Genomic DNA, 15,874 nt, shown 5'->3' on the forward strand with positions numbered 1-15,874 from the left:
TTTCACTGAATTGTTTTTTTTTATTATTATTATTTATCGTTCTGTTTCTTTTGATATGCTGGCACCCCACAGGTTGAGAAACATTGCTTTAATTTATACAAAAATTTAAACTCAATAAAATGATTTTTCCTTGATAGATGTCATATTCACAAAATAGTCTATACATTGTTTAGGAAAATTATGGATATACTAGAAGATCAAATGATTAAAAAACCTGATGGAACTGTAGTAGAATGGCATGTGTATTTAAAAAATGTGAAAATATTTATATTTTTCTTTTCAGCCTCATGTGTAAAGAACGCAGAAGAGCTTATTCGGTTATTGAAAGAATTGTATGCAGAGAATTTAAAGAAAAATATAGGAATGGAAATTATTTATGTATCTGCAGATACAACACTTGAATCGTATGAAGAGGGTATCGCTGAGCAGGGGCCGTGGTGTGCTATTCCTTTTGAAAACGACATTTCTGTAGAACTAAGATATAGATATGATGTCACCTCTATGCCACAGCTGGTTGTAGTTAAAAAAGATGGAACAATAATATCAGCAAAAGGTAAGCGAGAGTTGGAAAAATTAGGAAATAATGTGTTGGTGACTTGGACTGATTACGTTCAAAAATAAAATATTCATAAATAGTAATAATAAATGTATAAAGTAACATAAAATTATTGTTTGTGTAAGTTAATTTTAGGACTATCAGAATATTTAATACAATTAGAACATTTATAGAGTTGTTAGAATATAATCCAAGATTACTATATAAATAGTGCTTTCAAGTAATTATATAATTCGCATCACTTTTAGTTTTCCACAAGTGAACTCTAGCACGTAACTCATTTTGATCATAACTTATAAGGACTCCGAATCTAATGTAGGTATATACTATTTATTATAGTTCTTCTTCTTCATCTTCTTCTTCCTTCTTATATGTAGGCTTTAAACCTTGTTTCTTATTCAATACTAGCCTCCTAAATTGTTTAAATTATCGCACCATCTTTTTCTTGGTCTGCCAATACTTCTTCGTCCATTTGGTGACTTATCTAGTGCTATTCGTACTATCCTATTCTCTTCCATTCTACTAATGTGTTCGTTTTACTCCTGTTTCCGTTTTGTCACCCATCCGTTTATGTCTTCTATATAGCATGTTTTTCTTACGTTTTCGCTTCTCTCTCTATCTAACAGACTTTTCCCTGATATTCGTCAAAGTAATTTCATCTCTATTGTTTCTAGTAGTCGTCTTCTTTAGATGTGTCAGATCTTGTCTCCGCCGTGTATGTTAATATAGGTCTAATTGCTGCTTTATAGATTCTTGTTGTTGTGTCTTGTCTTAGGTGTTTGTTCATCCAGATTGTGTCGTTAAGAGATTCCGCCGCTTTACTTCCTTTTAAACTTTGTTGTCGTACTTCTACTTCAACATCTCCGTAACTAGTTATATATATTCCCAGATATTTAAACCTTGTTTCCTGCTTGTGCTTTATTATGTTTCCATCAATTTTTATTTTACATCTTAGTGGATATTTAGATGTTGGCATACATTTGGTTTTTTCTGTTGATATTATCAGATTGTATTTCTTAGCTGTTGTATTGGAGATGTGTGTTAATCTTTGGAGCTCGTCTTCTAACTCAGCGATTAATACGGCGTCGTCTGCATAACATAATATTTAGATTTTTTTGTTCCCCATTCTGTAACCATGTCCTTTACGTACTGCTTGTATTATTTCGTACATTATTATATTAAAGAGAAGTGGTCTTAACGAGTCACCCTGTCTAACTCTGCTTTGTACTGATATACACTGTGTTAGTTGTCCTTTTGTCTTTGCCTGTGTTCGATTATGGAAGTAGATGTTTTCGATAGTTTGTATAATATTGATTGGTATGTTTCTTTTATACAGTAGGTGTATTACGTCTTCGACTTGGATGCGATCGAATGCCTTTGTCAGCACTATAACACATAGATTTGATGGTTTATTGTACTCGATGGCCTTTTCTGTGATCTGTCTATGATTTTTGTCTTAGTAGAAATACGGCGTATAAGCAGGATCTTCCGGATCTGAATCCTTGTTGTTCATCTGATAAAGTTGTTAGTTTATTGATTCTGTTAGGACTTTTGTGGTAAGGTTAAGTGAAGTGTTTAGTAGATTTATACCTCTATAATTGTTGAGGTCTTTATCTCCTTTCTTGAAAATTGGTAATCATTATGCTGTTTCTCCATGCGTCTGATATCTTGCAGTGCAATATAAGTTTTTGTATCTTAGTTACTTAGTTAATCAAGTTATTTAAGTTTTGTCATCTCTGGGGTTATACTTTCTCCTTCGTATTTTAAAAGCTCACTGGTTATTCCGCCTGGTCCTGGTGACTTCCTATTTTTAAGTAGTTAAGTAATTTTTAAGTAGTTAGTAAATTTATGGTTATCTCTACTTCCTGAAAACTGATTTTTATTTCGTGTCTTAATTCAGGTACGCTATTTTGTTGATTATTATTTTTCTTGACTTTAAAGAGTTCCGTCGGGTATCTTTCCCATTCGTTTGCTGGTATGATATTGTTTTCTTTCAACTCTGCTATTTCTTTCCGTCGGTTTCTTAAGAATCTTCATATTTGTTTTTGTCTACCGTAGAAGTTGCTTTTCTACCTTTTTGTGCGCTGTTACCAGTGTTTATTTTTTGTTATTTGAATTTGGACAAATGTGCAACTTTAAGATATACGTTTTTAAATCAGCAATGTAGTATTCATACAGTTTTTTTATTACAAAAAGATCACACATTGGTTAAACTTACACTTGCAAACATCGAGCCAGAAAGAAAAGTTTCTATTAAACAAACTTCTTCCTTCATTGACAAATTGTTACCTATATGGGAGGTTTTCAGTCCATTTTTGCACGGCTGTCAGATACTTCTTCTAGATTGGTGATTTACCTCTTGCTGTTTCTTGTTGCCACATTCTGCTTATGTGGTTATTCCATTACTTTTCTTTTAGTCTCCACTTGTTTATATACTTACATTTTTTTTTCCATCTTCACCCCTCTTTCGATGTCTCAGCGTATTTCCTGTAATGCTTCTCAGTACTTTTATCTCCACTATTTCGAGTAGCCTGTGTGTGCCTCTGTTGGGCCGTAGTAGGCCCTATCCTATTTTGTTGCCTATGTCTATGAGTTCTGTAAGTTGTCTATCTATTCTGAGTTCCATCTAATCATGTTTAAGTAGCACTTATAATACCATCCAGATCACTCAAAAGTAAAACATTTCCAAATTGATAGAAACTATATCATTATTAGCAAAGTCTCATTTTTAATTGGCGTCCCCCTCAAACCTATCTTAAGTGTCGAAAATAATCAAAAACCTGGCTTGCAAATTTTTTAAAAACAATACGAAGACTGTAGAGCGTGACTTCTTGACTATGAGTTCTGTGTTCAAGAGCTTTGACCTCACCCTAGAAACAAAAATAAGGCTCCTTAAATGTTATGTGTACTTAGTGCTTTTGTACGGAGTAGAAACGTGGACATTAAAGGCGGAAACTCTATCAAAACTTCAGGCTTTTGAGCTATGGTCATACAGAAGGATCCTGAAGATACCATGGACAGACAAAGTTACCAATGAAGAAGTACTGCGGAGGATGAACACAACTGCGGTTTGGTCAGTGAAGAGACGTAAGCTGCAGTACTTGGGACATATAATGAGAAATCAAGGCAGATATGAGCTACTTCAATGCATTTTGCAAGGTAAAATTAAAGGAAAAAGGGCCCCAGGACGAAAAAGAATATCCTACCTGAGAGCATGGTACAAAAATACCTCAACACAGCTATTTTGTAGAGCAACCAACAAAGTCATCATAGCCAGAATGATCGCCAACGTTCGGAACAGACAGGCACCCTAAGAAGAAGTAGAGCGTTTCACGTTAAGAATGGACCGTTGCGTAAATAGGGCTACGTATTTCTTATGAACAATAGAAGCGCGCCTATGCCACGACGAGCACAAGCACGATTCAGGGTTGTATTTGTATTTTCTTTTCCACAAAATGAATTAAAATGAATGTTTTCTAACGTAACTAACCAGTTGTTTTTCGGTAAGAATACAACATGCCATTAGAATCATGGTCATTAGAAACTAATTATCTTCGTAAATTGGAAAATTAAGCCAAGGGAATATCTTGGATATATGTGCAAAACAAATCATTTTAAATGTATTTAATTGCTCTCTAAATTTAAAGAGTGTTGAAAGTGTTAGAAGTTATTCGATAAATTAAGTGTTGTGACGGTAGTAGGTTCTAGTATTATTTTTAAAATACGCAAGGAAGCTGCGGAAGAAGGACTAAACAAAGGAAGACCCGTAAAAAAACAAGAAAACGTACCAAGAGTAGAGTGAACAACAAAAAGGTCACTTACGACGCAGTAGTTCATACGCGGTTCCGCGCCATCGTGCAAAGTTTTTTTTTAATTTACCGCCGAGATTGAACAAAGTTTTTGCACTATTTACAAAAGACAAAGATTTAGCAAACATGTCACGCACAATAATATAGAGCATACTACACGAAATAAAGTTTGTTTTTTGCAAACGAGGACTAAAGTCGACCATGATGGAACGGCCCGATATTCTGAAGTGGACACATAAATATTTGTGTGAGATAAAAAACTTCGTTCCCGAGGATACACCGCCGTTTATTTGGATGAAACTTAAAAGACTGAGACTACTTTCACACCATTGTGAGTTGAATCCAATTGAAAAGGTATAGAGTCAAGTCAAAAGGCATATTGGCTCACACAACGCAGAGTTTAAGACCGCCACAGTGGAACAATTAATAAGAAATTAATGGAACTAAAATAAGAATGAATTAATTAAATTAAGACAACTGGAAAAACTGCAATAATTTTGGATTACTGATGGATTGATGAACGATATTGATCCTGTGGTAATAAATGTGACGGTTGACGATTACAACATTAGCGATGACAGTAATAGCGACAATAGAAAAGGCTAGGATGATATTAATATTCAGTGAGTAAATTATGTTATGTAGTGTGAAAATCGGCGGAAACAAAGTGCCAAATCTAAAAAGTATATGTGATAGTCCGACAAAAAGTGAAAATTAGAAAAAAGTCCAAATATCTTCAAATAATATATCATCCTTTTTAACTTGAGTGCATGTTGTATACAAGGAAAAATTTGTATGTAAGTAATTGTTGTTATTTTATTGTTGTAAGTAGTTATCTTTTACTTGCAAATTAAATAAGAATTGCACTTGTTTTTTTATCTTTTAGTTAAATCTTATCTAAAGCGTTAATAAATATGTAATGTTAAACGATAGTAACATTTACCTATTTTTATCAGACCTATATAATAATTACATACTTATATCTGTCTATTAAAGAAACAAGTATTTATAATGCATTATTCTGTATTCAACTATAAGTATCCGCTTATTAGTCAAACCAAGTTAACTACATCTACACAGTGCTGAATACGGCTCATTAGAATGACTTTATATCGGTAGTTTAGTAGCAATACGTACCTGAGAGTTTTGGAAACACTGATCTGCATAAGCCAAACTTTTCGTTCTTAACGTAAAATAAAATATAGCAAAATTGGTCGAGGTCTTAAAAGCACTCATAGGTAATACCTATGCAAAATCCGGATTTGCCACTCAACTAATCAAATTTATCGACCAATTACTTTCTTTTTTTAGCAAGCAACTATGACTGTTAGCCATAGAGCCAGTCATATATGTAAATTATATATAAAAAAAACATCACATGTGGTCACTTTTATCTGCACTCTTATATAACCATAGAAAAAACTAAAATAAATATCTCCCATGGGATCTCCCATTCGGATATTTGCCAGGACATTTTTTTTAAACTAGACTTGGACAACGTAAGGTAGGTAAAGTAACAAAGGGGAAAAGACAATCAATAACGAAGCTAATCTATTACAAATTAAGATCAATTTATACAAAAAAGTTAATCGGACACTCTAAACTTTTCCGTTTTAATAAATATACATTATTTTAAAGGAACAGAAATATTTAAACTTAAAAGATGGTTTTGATTTATCTATATGCTTGAAACACTTGAAAACGATACGTTTAATACCTCCTTTTTTACAGCAGTGTTACAAATACAAATGCATATTATTTGTTAGTTGATATACTATAAATTAAAAAAAAATGTTAAGGATAGAGTTTCCAAATTTAATTCTGTTAATTGTGGTAATAAATCAACGTGGAATAAATAATGCCATCCAGAGCCGATACAGAGACATTGTCTTAGTGTCAACAGCAGCCCCCATTGGGAGTCTTACGTTGCCATACAGAGTTTCTGTTAAAAACTTAAACATGAGCAGATACACTTTCGTCCGGAATATCGTAATGAGTTTAGTTTTACATTAAATTTTTACCTGAAGAAATAACACTTTTGTCCAAGTCAAATATATTTGCATATACACTTTCGTCCAAGGGTCGCGCTCCGCGGGGATCAATCCCATAATAAAAAAAAACAAGGTTTTCTTTCTGCGTTATAAAATTTATTATCTTAGATTAGTGAATTTCATTTACAACTTACAATATAAATAGCAAATAATAATAGACTTACACAGGTCTGTTACATTTATGATTACTTAGAATTCTAATGTCGATCTCATTTTAATATTGATTGAGAGCGTCTAAAAACACGAATATATTCGGATGGTATGTATTAAAGGATTTATGTAAATGTGAATGGAAAGATTCACATGTATTGGTTGTTCTCGTAGTTTCTGATGATTTTGCAGCCCAGAGTATCGGTGGAAATGTTGAGTTTTCATCAACATATGTCTCATCCAAATAATCAACAAAAGCATTTAGTTCGACACTTTCGGGCATAATTTTGATCAGATCAGAAACTAAACAATCACCGATTTCTGGGTGATCTAGAAAAAGAAGACCAAAGCAATGACCAATTCACTTTCCCACTTCAGTTCTATTTTTGTAATCATTTGTTAAGCCAAGTTCTTGAATTTTACGCCACCAAGCCTGCAAAAGATGGAATCTACATCAGATTATTTTAGATTGACCCGAAACTGATTTAACAGCCTTAAGAATTGATTTTTTAAAATCAATGACAATATCTTTTGGAAGAAAATTTAAAGTTAGCTCTGAACATTTGGTCCTTATCAATTTGAAACATGTTTCATATGTAGATGATAATTTATCTGGCAATAAACAAAATACTAGTGGAATGTAAACTGTGATATGTGTGAATGGAAACTAAATGTGAATTGTAAACATTTGATAATAGAATTTTGGGCAATATTTAAATGTACCATCCATATATTCTAGAACACTTACATAAATGTCTGAGATTTGTCTCACAAGATATAATAGTCAATTTTGCACTCTTATCATTTACCAATAAAAAGTTTTCATTTCTAGACGTGATAAGAGGGTCCTCTAATTTTTCCAAGGATTCCAGTACTTCTTCTAACGTTTTTGGTAAAACTGGAAGTAATTTTCTTCTTACATTAAATACTCCGTTTCATTGATTTTAAATTCATAATAGTTAAATTGGTATTTTCTTCTTTACATAAAATGCGATGTAAAATTTTCCTGGGTTGAGTACTTATAGCTTCTGCAGCTTTACGCTTAGATGCTACTCTTACAAACTGCTGTTGAATGCAGTTGGCCTTCAGACTTACATGAGAATGATTTAAGTTTTGTCTAGAAATTACTACAATTGTGTAGACGGCAGCGTTACAACCTTTGGTACGACGTCTCCAGCGTGATTCATCACTTTTTAACTTTTCGGCAAAATTGAATTTATAGTTATTCACGAATAAAAGAGAAGCACCTCTTCGTTGCACTTTTTTTCACCACCATACGTTTATCAAAATTCTCCATAACGTTTCAAGAATAAATGATTTTCATAACACAATTCAAGACTATAGCAATATAAACACTTTATATATTTTCACAAATGAATAAACTCGAAGATTTGTACATATTTATATATTTAATATTAATTGCTTCTTCGAAAAGCATTACGAAAATTTCCCTGACCCTTTGGACGAACTTATATACCTCAATTTTATGGGCTTGAACGAAAATGTATACTTTCTTTTATGACACTCATTATTTTGGATGAAAGTGTAATCGCCGTTAAACATCACAGCATATTTTTAGCAAACATGTAACAAATAACAAATTTTGTACCATTGTAAAGGGTTTTACCCAATATTGAATGGCTTGACTCATGTACACCTGGTAAATACACTGATAATTTTTCGACTGTTCTAACAACCATTCAAATTTCGTCATTTTGTGTCATGTGGAACAATTTCACCCAATCATGTCAACATTAGACTGATAATTGCATTCAGTGCAATTTTCAATCCCTATGACAACACGATCGAGTTTGACAACTTCATCCAAATAAATTTCAAAATGTCACGTTTCGGCAATGAGAATGTTCAAAGTATAAATTTTAATAATTGTATTTTCACTAACTGTACTTTTAATAAATAAATGTTTCGTTATGTTGAGTTATGATTTTTTTTTCGAAAAATTATCCGCCGAATATCCCTCGGACATTGATGAATGCCTCATAATTTCATGACAAATTTCTCAAGCTCGTTGCTTGGTAACAGCACTTAGCCTTCGGCTTCGTGCTGTTACCAAGGAACGAGCTTTCGATTGTCATGAAATTATCTCGTCTGTTATCAATGTCCTAGAGATATTACTACTGATAATGGACTTGACTTTAATGGATATGACTTTAATTATATATTTTCTATTACCTTACCATTTTGTCAAGTTATTCTCTTAAGTTACTTATTTTCGCTGCGTGTCCTTCTTGGTTATTTATACAGTATGTACTTATACTGCTTTATACAGTACTTATACTACTTTGTATTCTACATTTTTGTTATATCCTCTAATTTTTTTAGATTCATATTTTTACTTTTTAATACACAAATTTTTTATTTATTACATAATAATAACTCGTTGACTTTACTTTTAATGATTTTTTGCTGTTATAATGTTATGTTTTCATTTATGCATAGAGTCTTTAAAATATGTACATCATATAATATTCCCATATAATATGTTACGTGTTTAAATCATTTATGCTCGCAAGTATCTGAACTGTATGTTGTAGTGAAATATTCGCAACAGGATCTATGTAACTTTCTCTAGAAGTTACTTTTTTTATTTCGAAAAACTTGCATTGGGTGTGCATTTACAAGAAGACCGCCTATTGCGTATAACAGAGAGTTTAGCTAATGACATATTCACACGTTTATAGTCGATTTTGCATATCAAATAGTGCCGACCACCTTACAATTATATATATGGGGGCAAGGAGGAAAGTAATAAATGTTACAATTCTCTATTATTTTCTTTCAGAAAGTTCTTCTTATTTTCCTTAGTGTGTTATCTTTAAGGACATAAAATATCATCACGGTCCATTTTACTCTGTCTAAAACAGTTCTGAAAAGTTTTATTGCTATGTTGTAAATTTTTTAAACAAGACATGAGTCGTTTCCCCGGTCTTCTTTTCTCCTGTCGCGTTCCCTTGTATAACCCATCGTATTAACTCTTAGTTTTTATTTCTTAGTATGTTACCTGTTGTATCCATGAGATTTCATTTTTAAATTTTTCGAAAACACCACGTCTCTAGCCAGTCTTCTTTCAGTTGCATCTGTAATTTTAAATTCTTCAAGGATTTCGAGCTTTGGCTTAAGCGAGTAAACATCTTTTTGTGCTTCGCTCTGTTATCTTTATAAACCGTAGTGCTAATAATAAAACATAGTTATAGTTATTGTTATAAACGTATAGAATTTAACGTATGTATTAAAATATTTATTTATATTTTTTGGTGCAAATAATTAGCGAAAAACTAATCCTGTCCACCAGTGGCTTGGGCATATAACGGAATTGTGGTTAAAAATTAATTTGATCGTAGTTAAAATCAAATAATATTAGTGCTAACATTTGTCTGCTTTTGACAACAAGGGCGACAATACATTGAACAGATCTTCAATAGTTTCTAATTCTACACGATGTCTCAAAATACAGTTAATAATAATTCAAGCCAAACTCCCCCATATGTTTCTGTAGTGAAATCGACTCCTAAGTCATATTTTCCAAACAAGAATCAAGCTATAGTGATGCATGCAGCTGAAAATCTTAAGCTATTCGACTATGTGAACGCAGCAGATGACGCTGTTGGTCCTTAATATATATCTTTTGCTACCATGATATACAATAATCGAATCTATATATACCTAACAAATTCAGACCTTGTTGATATCCTTTTAAAATCGCATCCAACGCTGACAGTAAGGAACCCCATCATGAATGTACGTAGACTGATTGACACGATGACGATAGTGACTCTATGATACGATCTTGTAGAGCATGCTATCAAAAATCTTGGTTTTTAACTAGCATCTCCAGTTATATTTTTAAGAGCAGGAATACCTGGTAATGAATGTTCCCATATTTTAAGTTTTAGGTATATATCTTTACTTATCAAGACAATTTCGAACTCCAAACCTTATCCTTAATAGCCTTAACCTTATAAGTAATCCCATTTGATGGTAATGAAAATGGTATTTTCCTATCGACGGACAAAATGAAATGCTTTATCTGTAAGCAGATCAGCCACATTGCCGCAAACTGTCCGATTTCTTCCCAAACTAGTGTAATAACAATAGAACAATCAACAATATCCAAAGACACTAGTATACGTTCTACAAACAATTAACAAAATACTGAAGACTGCAATGTAGAACTTACTTAAAACACAACGGAACTAGATCAACAAATTGTACCTTTTACCTCTATAAATAAACGAATATACTCTAAAGTTTAAACCAGTTATACCGATAGTAACTCCAGAACTAGTTCTGATATGATACCTCCTTCTAAAACAAATACCAAAAAAACCAAAAAAGAAACGAAGGGTGTGATCTACTTTGCAAAACGCTCTCACTTAAACTGCAAAACAGTCTATTAAGGATATCCCTCTATATATGATATTAAGGATATCCCCCGAAATCTTCTGCATTCCTTCTAATAACATGATTGCATTTATAGAAAATACTTTCGGTTGTAGTGACCCGTATACAGAGGCAATAAAATTCACAAATAATGTCACAACACTAGTTTCTAATTTACAACTATTAGACTGTTGTTTTACAGAAAAATCTGTGATGAAAAGAATAACTCGCTTAACCAAAAAACTTAATAATAAATTAAACAATGACTTAGATGAAACCGAAAACTCGCTAAGCTCTAATATCTTCCAAGAACCGAGCAATGATGATTACAATTCTGATCCATCTGAAATATCCACACTATACCAAAAATCGTCCCATTGATATTAACATTATCTACCACTTCGTCAGGTTAATACAGTGGAAATGCGATGGTTTTTACCGTCGCCTAGAGCATCTGCAATCTCTTATATCTGATCACTCTCCCGATTTACTTTGTTTACAGGAAACCAATTTTACCACTTCTCATAATTCTTCCTTAAAACATTTTGTTGGTTACAACTAAATTAGAACTAGAAATTTACGTAAAAGTAGCGGAACTTCCATCTTTATATCCAAAGATATATATTACCAAGAGTTGTCTTGGTTGATAACTGCCTGTTGTCCCAATAAAAAAGTCATTTGTAATATATACATTCCCCCTTTCTTTAACATACAGAGCTCCGAACTATCCGATCTTACCCAACAATTCCCCGTTATTTTTATCTTAGTTGGAGATTTCAATGCCCACAACACACTATGGGGATCTAAACGAACATTTAGCCGAGGAAAAATTAATACCAATATTAACTTTTGAAACCTTGGAAACTCTACATATTTTTATATACAATCCGGAAGGTTTTTCTCTATAGACTTGAGTTTTTGTGATCCCAAAATCGCTCCTCTCTTTCACTGGAATACCCTTCAACATTTTTAAGGTAATAATCACTTTCCAATTCTTATTTGCACTAGTTCACTCAAAACCAATGTTTGTGAAAAATGGAAAATTTTTCAAGCAAACCGGGATTTCTTTTAGTGAAACTCTCAAGTACTTAATGGATGAAATTACATTTGAAAACAACATTGATGAATCTGTAATGCAATTTACGGATTGCCGTATCTCTGCAGCTGACCAATGCATAGGTAAATATGTCATAAATTCCTCAAGGAAAACTGTTCCTTGGTGGAATAACTCATGTAAAATAGCTACCAAAGAATGCAAAAAGGTCCTGAATAAGTACCGCAAATCCTGCAGAATTAAAAATCTCACAAAATAGAGCAAAAAAGCATCGTAGTCAAACTTTGTGAGTTCTATTTCTATAGATTCCCCTCCTGCGCTAGTATGGGCAAGAATCAGAGAGATGAAGGGTGTAAATACAAATATCTTTGATACCTGAAATAATTCATAAAGACAATGTTGTTACAGACGATCAACAAATAACTAACATACTTGTACAACACTTCTATGACAAAACCTAAGCCAACTTTTCCATTCCGTACACAAAGAATAATACACCTCTTGCTTTATAAGCCTCTTGAGATAAGTCGAATCAAATCAATTTTCCTTTTACCGAAAAAAAAAAAATTTAGTCATCTCTTTTACAAGAAATTCAGCATCAGATTCTGATAACATTTCGTCAATTTTTCTTAAAAATCTTCACCAGAACTTTATAATTTGATATGGTGTAATCAAGATTTACCTGCCCTCTGGCGACAATCAATTATTATATCTATTAAAAAAACTGATTGCTTTTCAAACTCTCCAAACTCTTTTAGACCAATCTCATTAACATGTCTTCTTCTTCTTCTAATGGCGCTACAACCCTTTGTGAGTCTTGGCCTGCTTAACAATTTTCTTCCATTCTGCCCTGTCGGATACTTTCCTTCGCCACTGCCTGATGTTCATGGTTTTAAGATCCCTCTCTATGTCTATCCATCTTTTACGGGGCCTTCCTTGTTCTGTTTTCTTTGGGGCTTCCATCTCAATAACATGTACGCTTTGTAAATTATTAGAGAATATGATAAATCAACGTCAGCACCTGAAGCAGCATAATCTTCTAGATGAATCTGGTTCTTATTGATTCAGAAATTTCTCAATCCATAATAAATAAGAGGGGTGTTGTCGCTGAAGCCTTCGATATAGAGAGCGCCTTTGATACTATATCTAAAACTTTCATCATTAGAAAACTTAAAGAATTTAATCGTTCCGGAAATATCTTATTATTTATATGTAATTTTTTAACTAACAAATCCTTTAAAGTTGCTATAAATGAAAAAAACATGTGCATCACTTACTCTTTAAAACGGTGTACCACAAGGCTCAGTTTTGAACACTACATTGTTTTTTCTAAGTACAAATGACATGGGTTCCTTCCTTCATCTCCCAGTAAAATATGTGGTATATGCGGACGACGTTATAATATTTTGTCAAGGAAAAGTCACTAAAACTACATGTTTTTTACTTCAGAATGCATCAGATAGGATTTATAATTAGTCGAGAAACATTGGTTTCAAATTTTCACCATCCAAATGTAGAGTTATCCAATTTAGTAGAAGATATAGTTCCCATTTTGCTGTTATAAACGGAGTCCCACTCAAACTTGTTGAATAACACAAATTTATAGAAGTTACTTTTGACACACGAATTACATGGAGATATTACATTGAAAACAATAAAAGCAACTTTTTAAACAGAATAAAAATTTTAAAAACTCTGGCCCACCACCAATGGGGCGCTGAAGTACAAATCTTATTGAGAATCTCTAGAGCTCTTGTTTGCTCCAGATTAGATTATGACAGCATGCTCTACATGGCCGCCTGCAATATTTCTCGCAAATCTATAAATTCAATACTAACGACATTTTTACGTATATGTCTAGGTACATTTAGATTTAGTTCCGCTGAAAGCATGTACCTCTTTCGAACCTCGCTTTTTCATACGATGGCAGCTTCTACTATATTCTTATTTCACTAGAGTTTCTTTCCGAAAATCCAAACAATTCAGTTACCAAACTAATCAATATTATCCATCAAGTTCCTGAAAATAGAGACAGATCTGTGTACCCTCTTTCACAATTAGTAAAATCTTTGTTAGCAGATATAGACCTGATCATAACCACTTCCATCAGTTCCTCCAATATTCCTCCGTGGTCCAAAAAGCTACCTACAATACAACCAAAAATACAACCTTAGCTGTGCACCGACTTCCACCCACTTGTAGTATTCATACTGCAGAATTATATGGAATCCTTAAAGTTCTTGAAAGGACTGTACCTAATAGCAAATATCTAGCAATATGCACTGGTTCTCTTTCTTTAATTCAGTCCATTAATAACATATACTCATTAAATCATACTCATAAAACTATCATCAACATCACACTAGAGACACATCAATATTTGGACCCCATGTCATGTGGGGATCAGTGGAAATGAATCCGCAGATATCGCAGCAAGAAAGGCAAGTTGTTTGGCCTTATGCATAGAAAAACTTCATCACGACCTAACGGCAACTATAAAACAAAAAACTCTCATAACATGGCAAACTCACCCATTTTTTATTTCATATTCTGACTTTACCAAATATTTTTAGAAAACTGTTTTTAGTACCATTAATACTAGTTTACAGACTCTTGTTCTGTATCTGATTTTCTGTGATTACAAAACTATCTATTGCAAATCGAAAAAATAATTCAGATAATACTTGTTTATTTTTTTCTGTAAAAACAAAGTCTGCAGTAAAAAATGTAGTTTTCCCTTTGATATTTTAAGGTTGTCCTCCGACCGATTCTCATGGGAGGAAGTGTAGGATCGTGTTTAGGGCCATTCGATAGATTTTTGAAAAATATTAAAAACGTGTTTTTTAGTTTTTTATTTAAAATTGTATTTGTCGAGATATGACTGTTTCTATAATTCTTCTAGGGTATCACGATTTCTTTTTTTTTTCAATTATAGTACCAGCTTTTGACAATTAGAAACATGTTTCTTATAAAAGTGACTTATTTTTTTATAAGGAATCTAAATATGCAATAAAAAAATGGAGATTCCCATTTAAGATTTTAAAGTTGCCCCCTTCCCAATCTGGGTGTGTGGTTGGGGGGTCGTGTTTGAAGTCACTCCATAGGTTTTTGAAAAATATTAAACACGTATTTTTCAGTTTTTTGATCCACTTCTTTTCACACACCCTGTATATAAGTATTATATTCATTTTATTTGCCCTTAATAAAACAAAGTCAACATTTTTACTAAACATAAAATAGAGGAAATTAAATCATTTACTTGAGTGATTGGAATTAAATTTTAAAGCCACTGTTTGAGGTCCACTGATCATCGTTTAATTAACTATCGGTCTTCATATATGATTTTACCTTTAGTGATGGTTTTGTGTCTAATGACAAGAAGTCATTAGAGACAGCTTCAGAACTTCTTCCAGCAAAATCCGTTAAAAAATGCAATACAAATATTTTTTATGGTTGGCAATAAAATTTTGAATGCACTGTAATAACTCTTTATCGACACGTGAGTTCAATATCGGACAATACTATTATTTTTTTAAATTCTAGGACTGTTTATTTTTTAACTTTTCATTAGTCTTGTAGGTACTTTACGAAAAAAAAAAACGGGCATCTCGTTATGCTTAGTAATTCTTATTTGATTGGTAATCGTAATGTTTTATTAGTACCTGTTATGAGCATTTTTAAAATGTTTAATTAATCGATCATTACTAAAACGGAGATTACGAATTTTCTTCTATAACATTTAAAAAATTTTACAGGAAAATAAACTGTTTATTGAGACTAATCTTTTGTATCATATTTATAAAAACATTTAAAAAGGGTCATTGTCCATCAATATGCACATTAACGAAAGCAT

At 32.5% G+C, this 15,874-nt stretch overlaps 1 protein-coding gene across 1 annotated transcript; it reads left to right on the plus strand.

Annotated features, from left to right (window-relative positions):
* Positions 1-180: 180 nt before the first annotated feature.
* Positions 181-10,202, plus strand: LOC140436020 (nucleoredoxin-like protein 2). Its single transcript, XM_072524730.1, has 2 exons — positions 181-553; positions 10,042-10,202. Exons 1-2 carry the CDS (start codon positions 181-183, stop codon positions 10,200-10,202), a joined length of 534 nt encoding a protein of 177 aa, XP_072380831.1.
* Positions 10,203-15,874: the final 5,672 nt, after the last annotated feature.

The sequence above is a fragment of the Diabrotica undecimpunctata genome, chromosome 3 (genome assembly GCF_040954645.1).
Source record: "Diabrotica undecimpunctata isolate CICGRU chromosome 3, icDiaUnde3, whole genome shotgun sequence".
Lineage (NCBI taxonomy): Eukaryota > Metazoa > Arthropoda > Insecta > Coleoptera > Chrysomelidae > Diabrotica > Diabrotica undecimpunctata.

Coding starts and splice junctions, on each gene's coding strand:
- LOC140436020 (XM_072524730.1), top strand. CDS start 181: ATGGATATACTAGAAGATCAAATGATTAAAAAACCTGATGGAACTGTA. Junction 554..10,041: donor AACAATAATATCAGCAAAAG/GTAAGCGAGAGT, acceptor CTCAAAATACAG/TTAATAATAATTCAAGCCAA.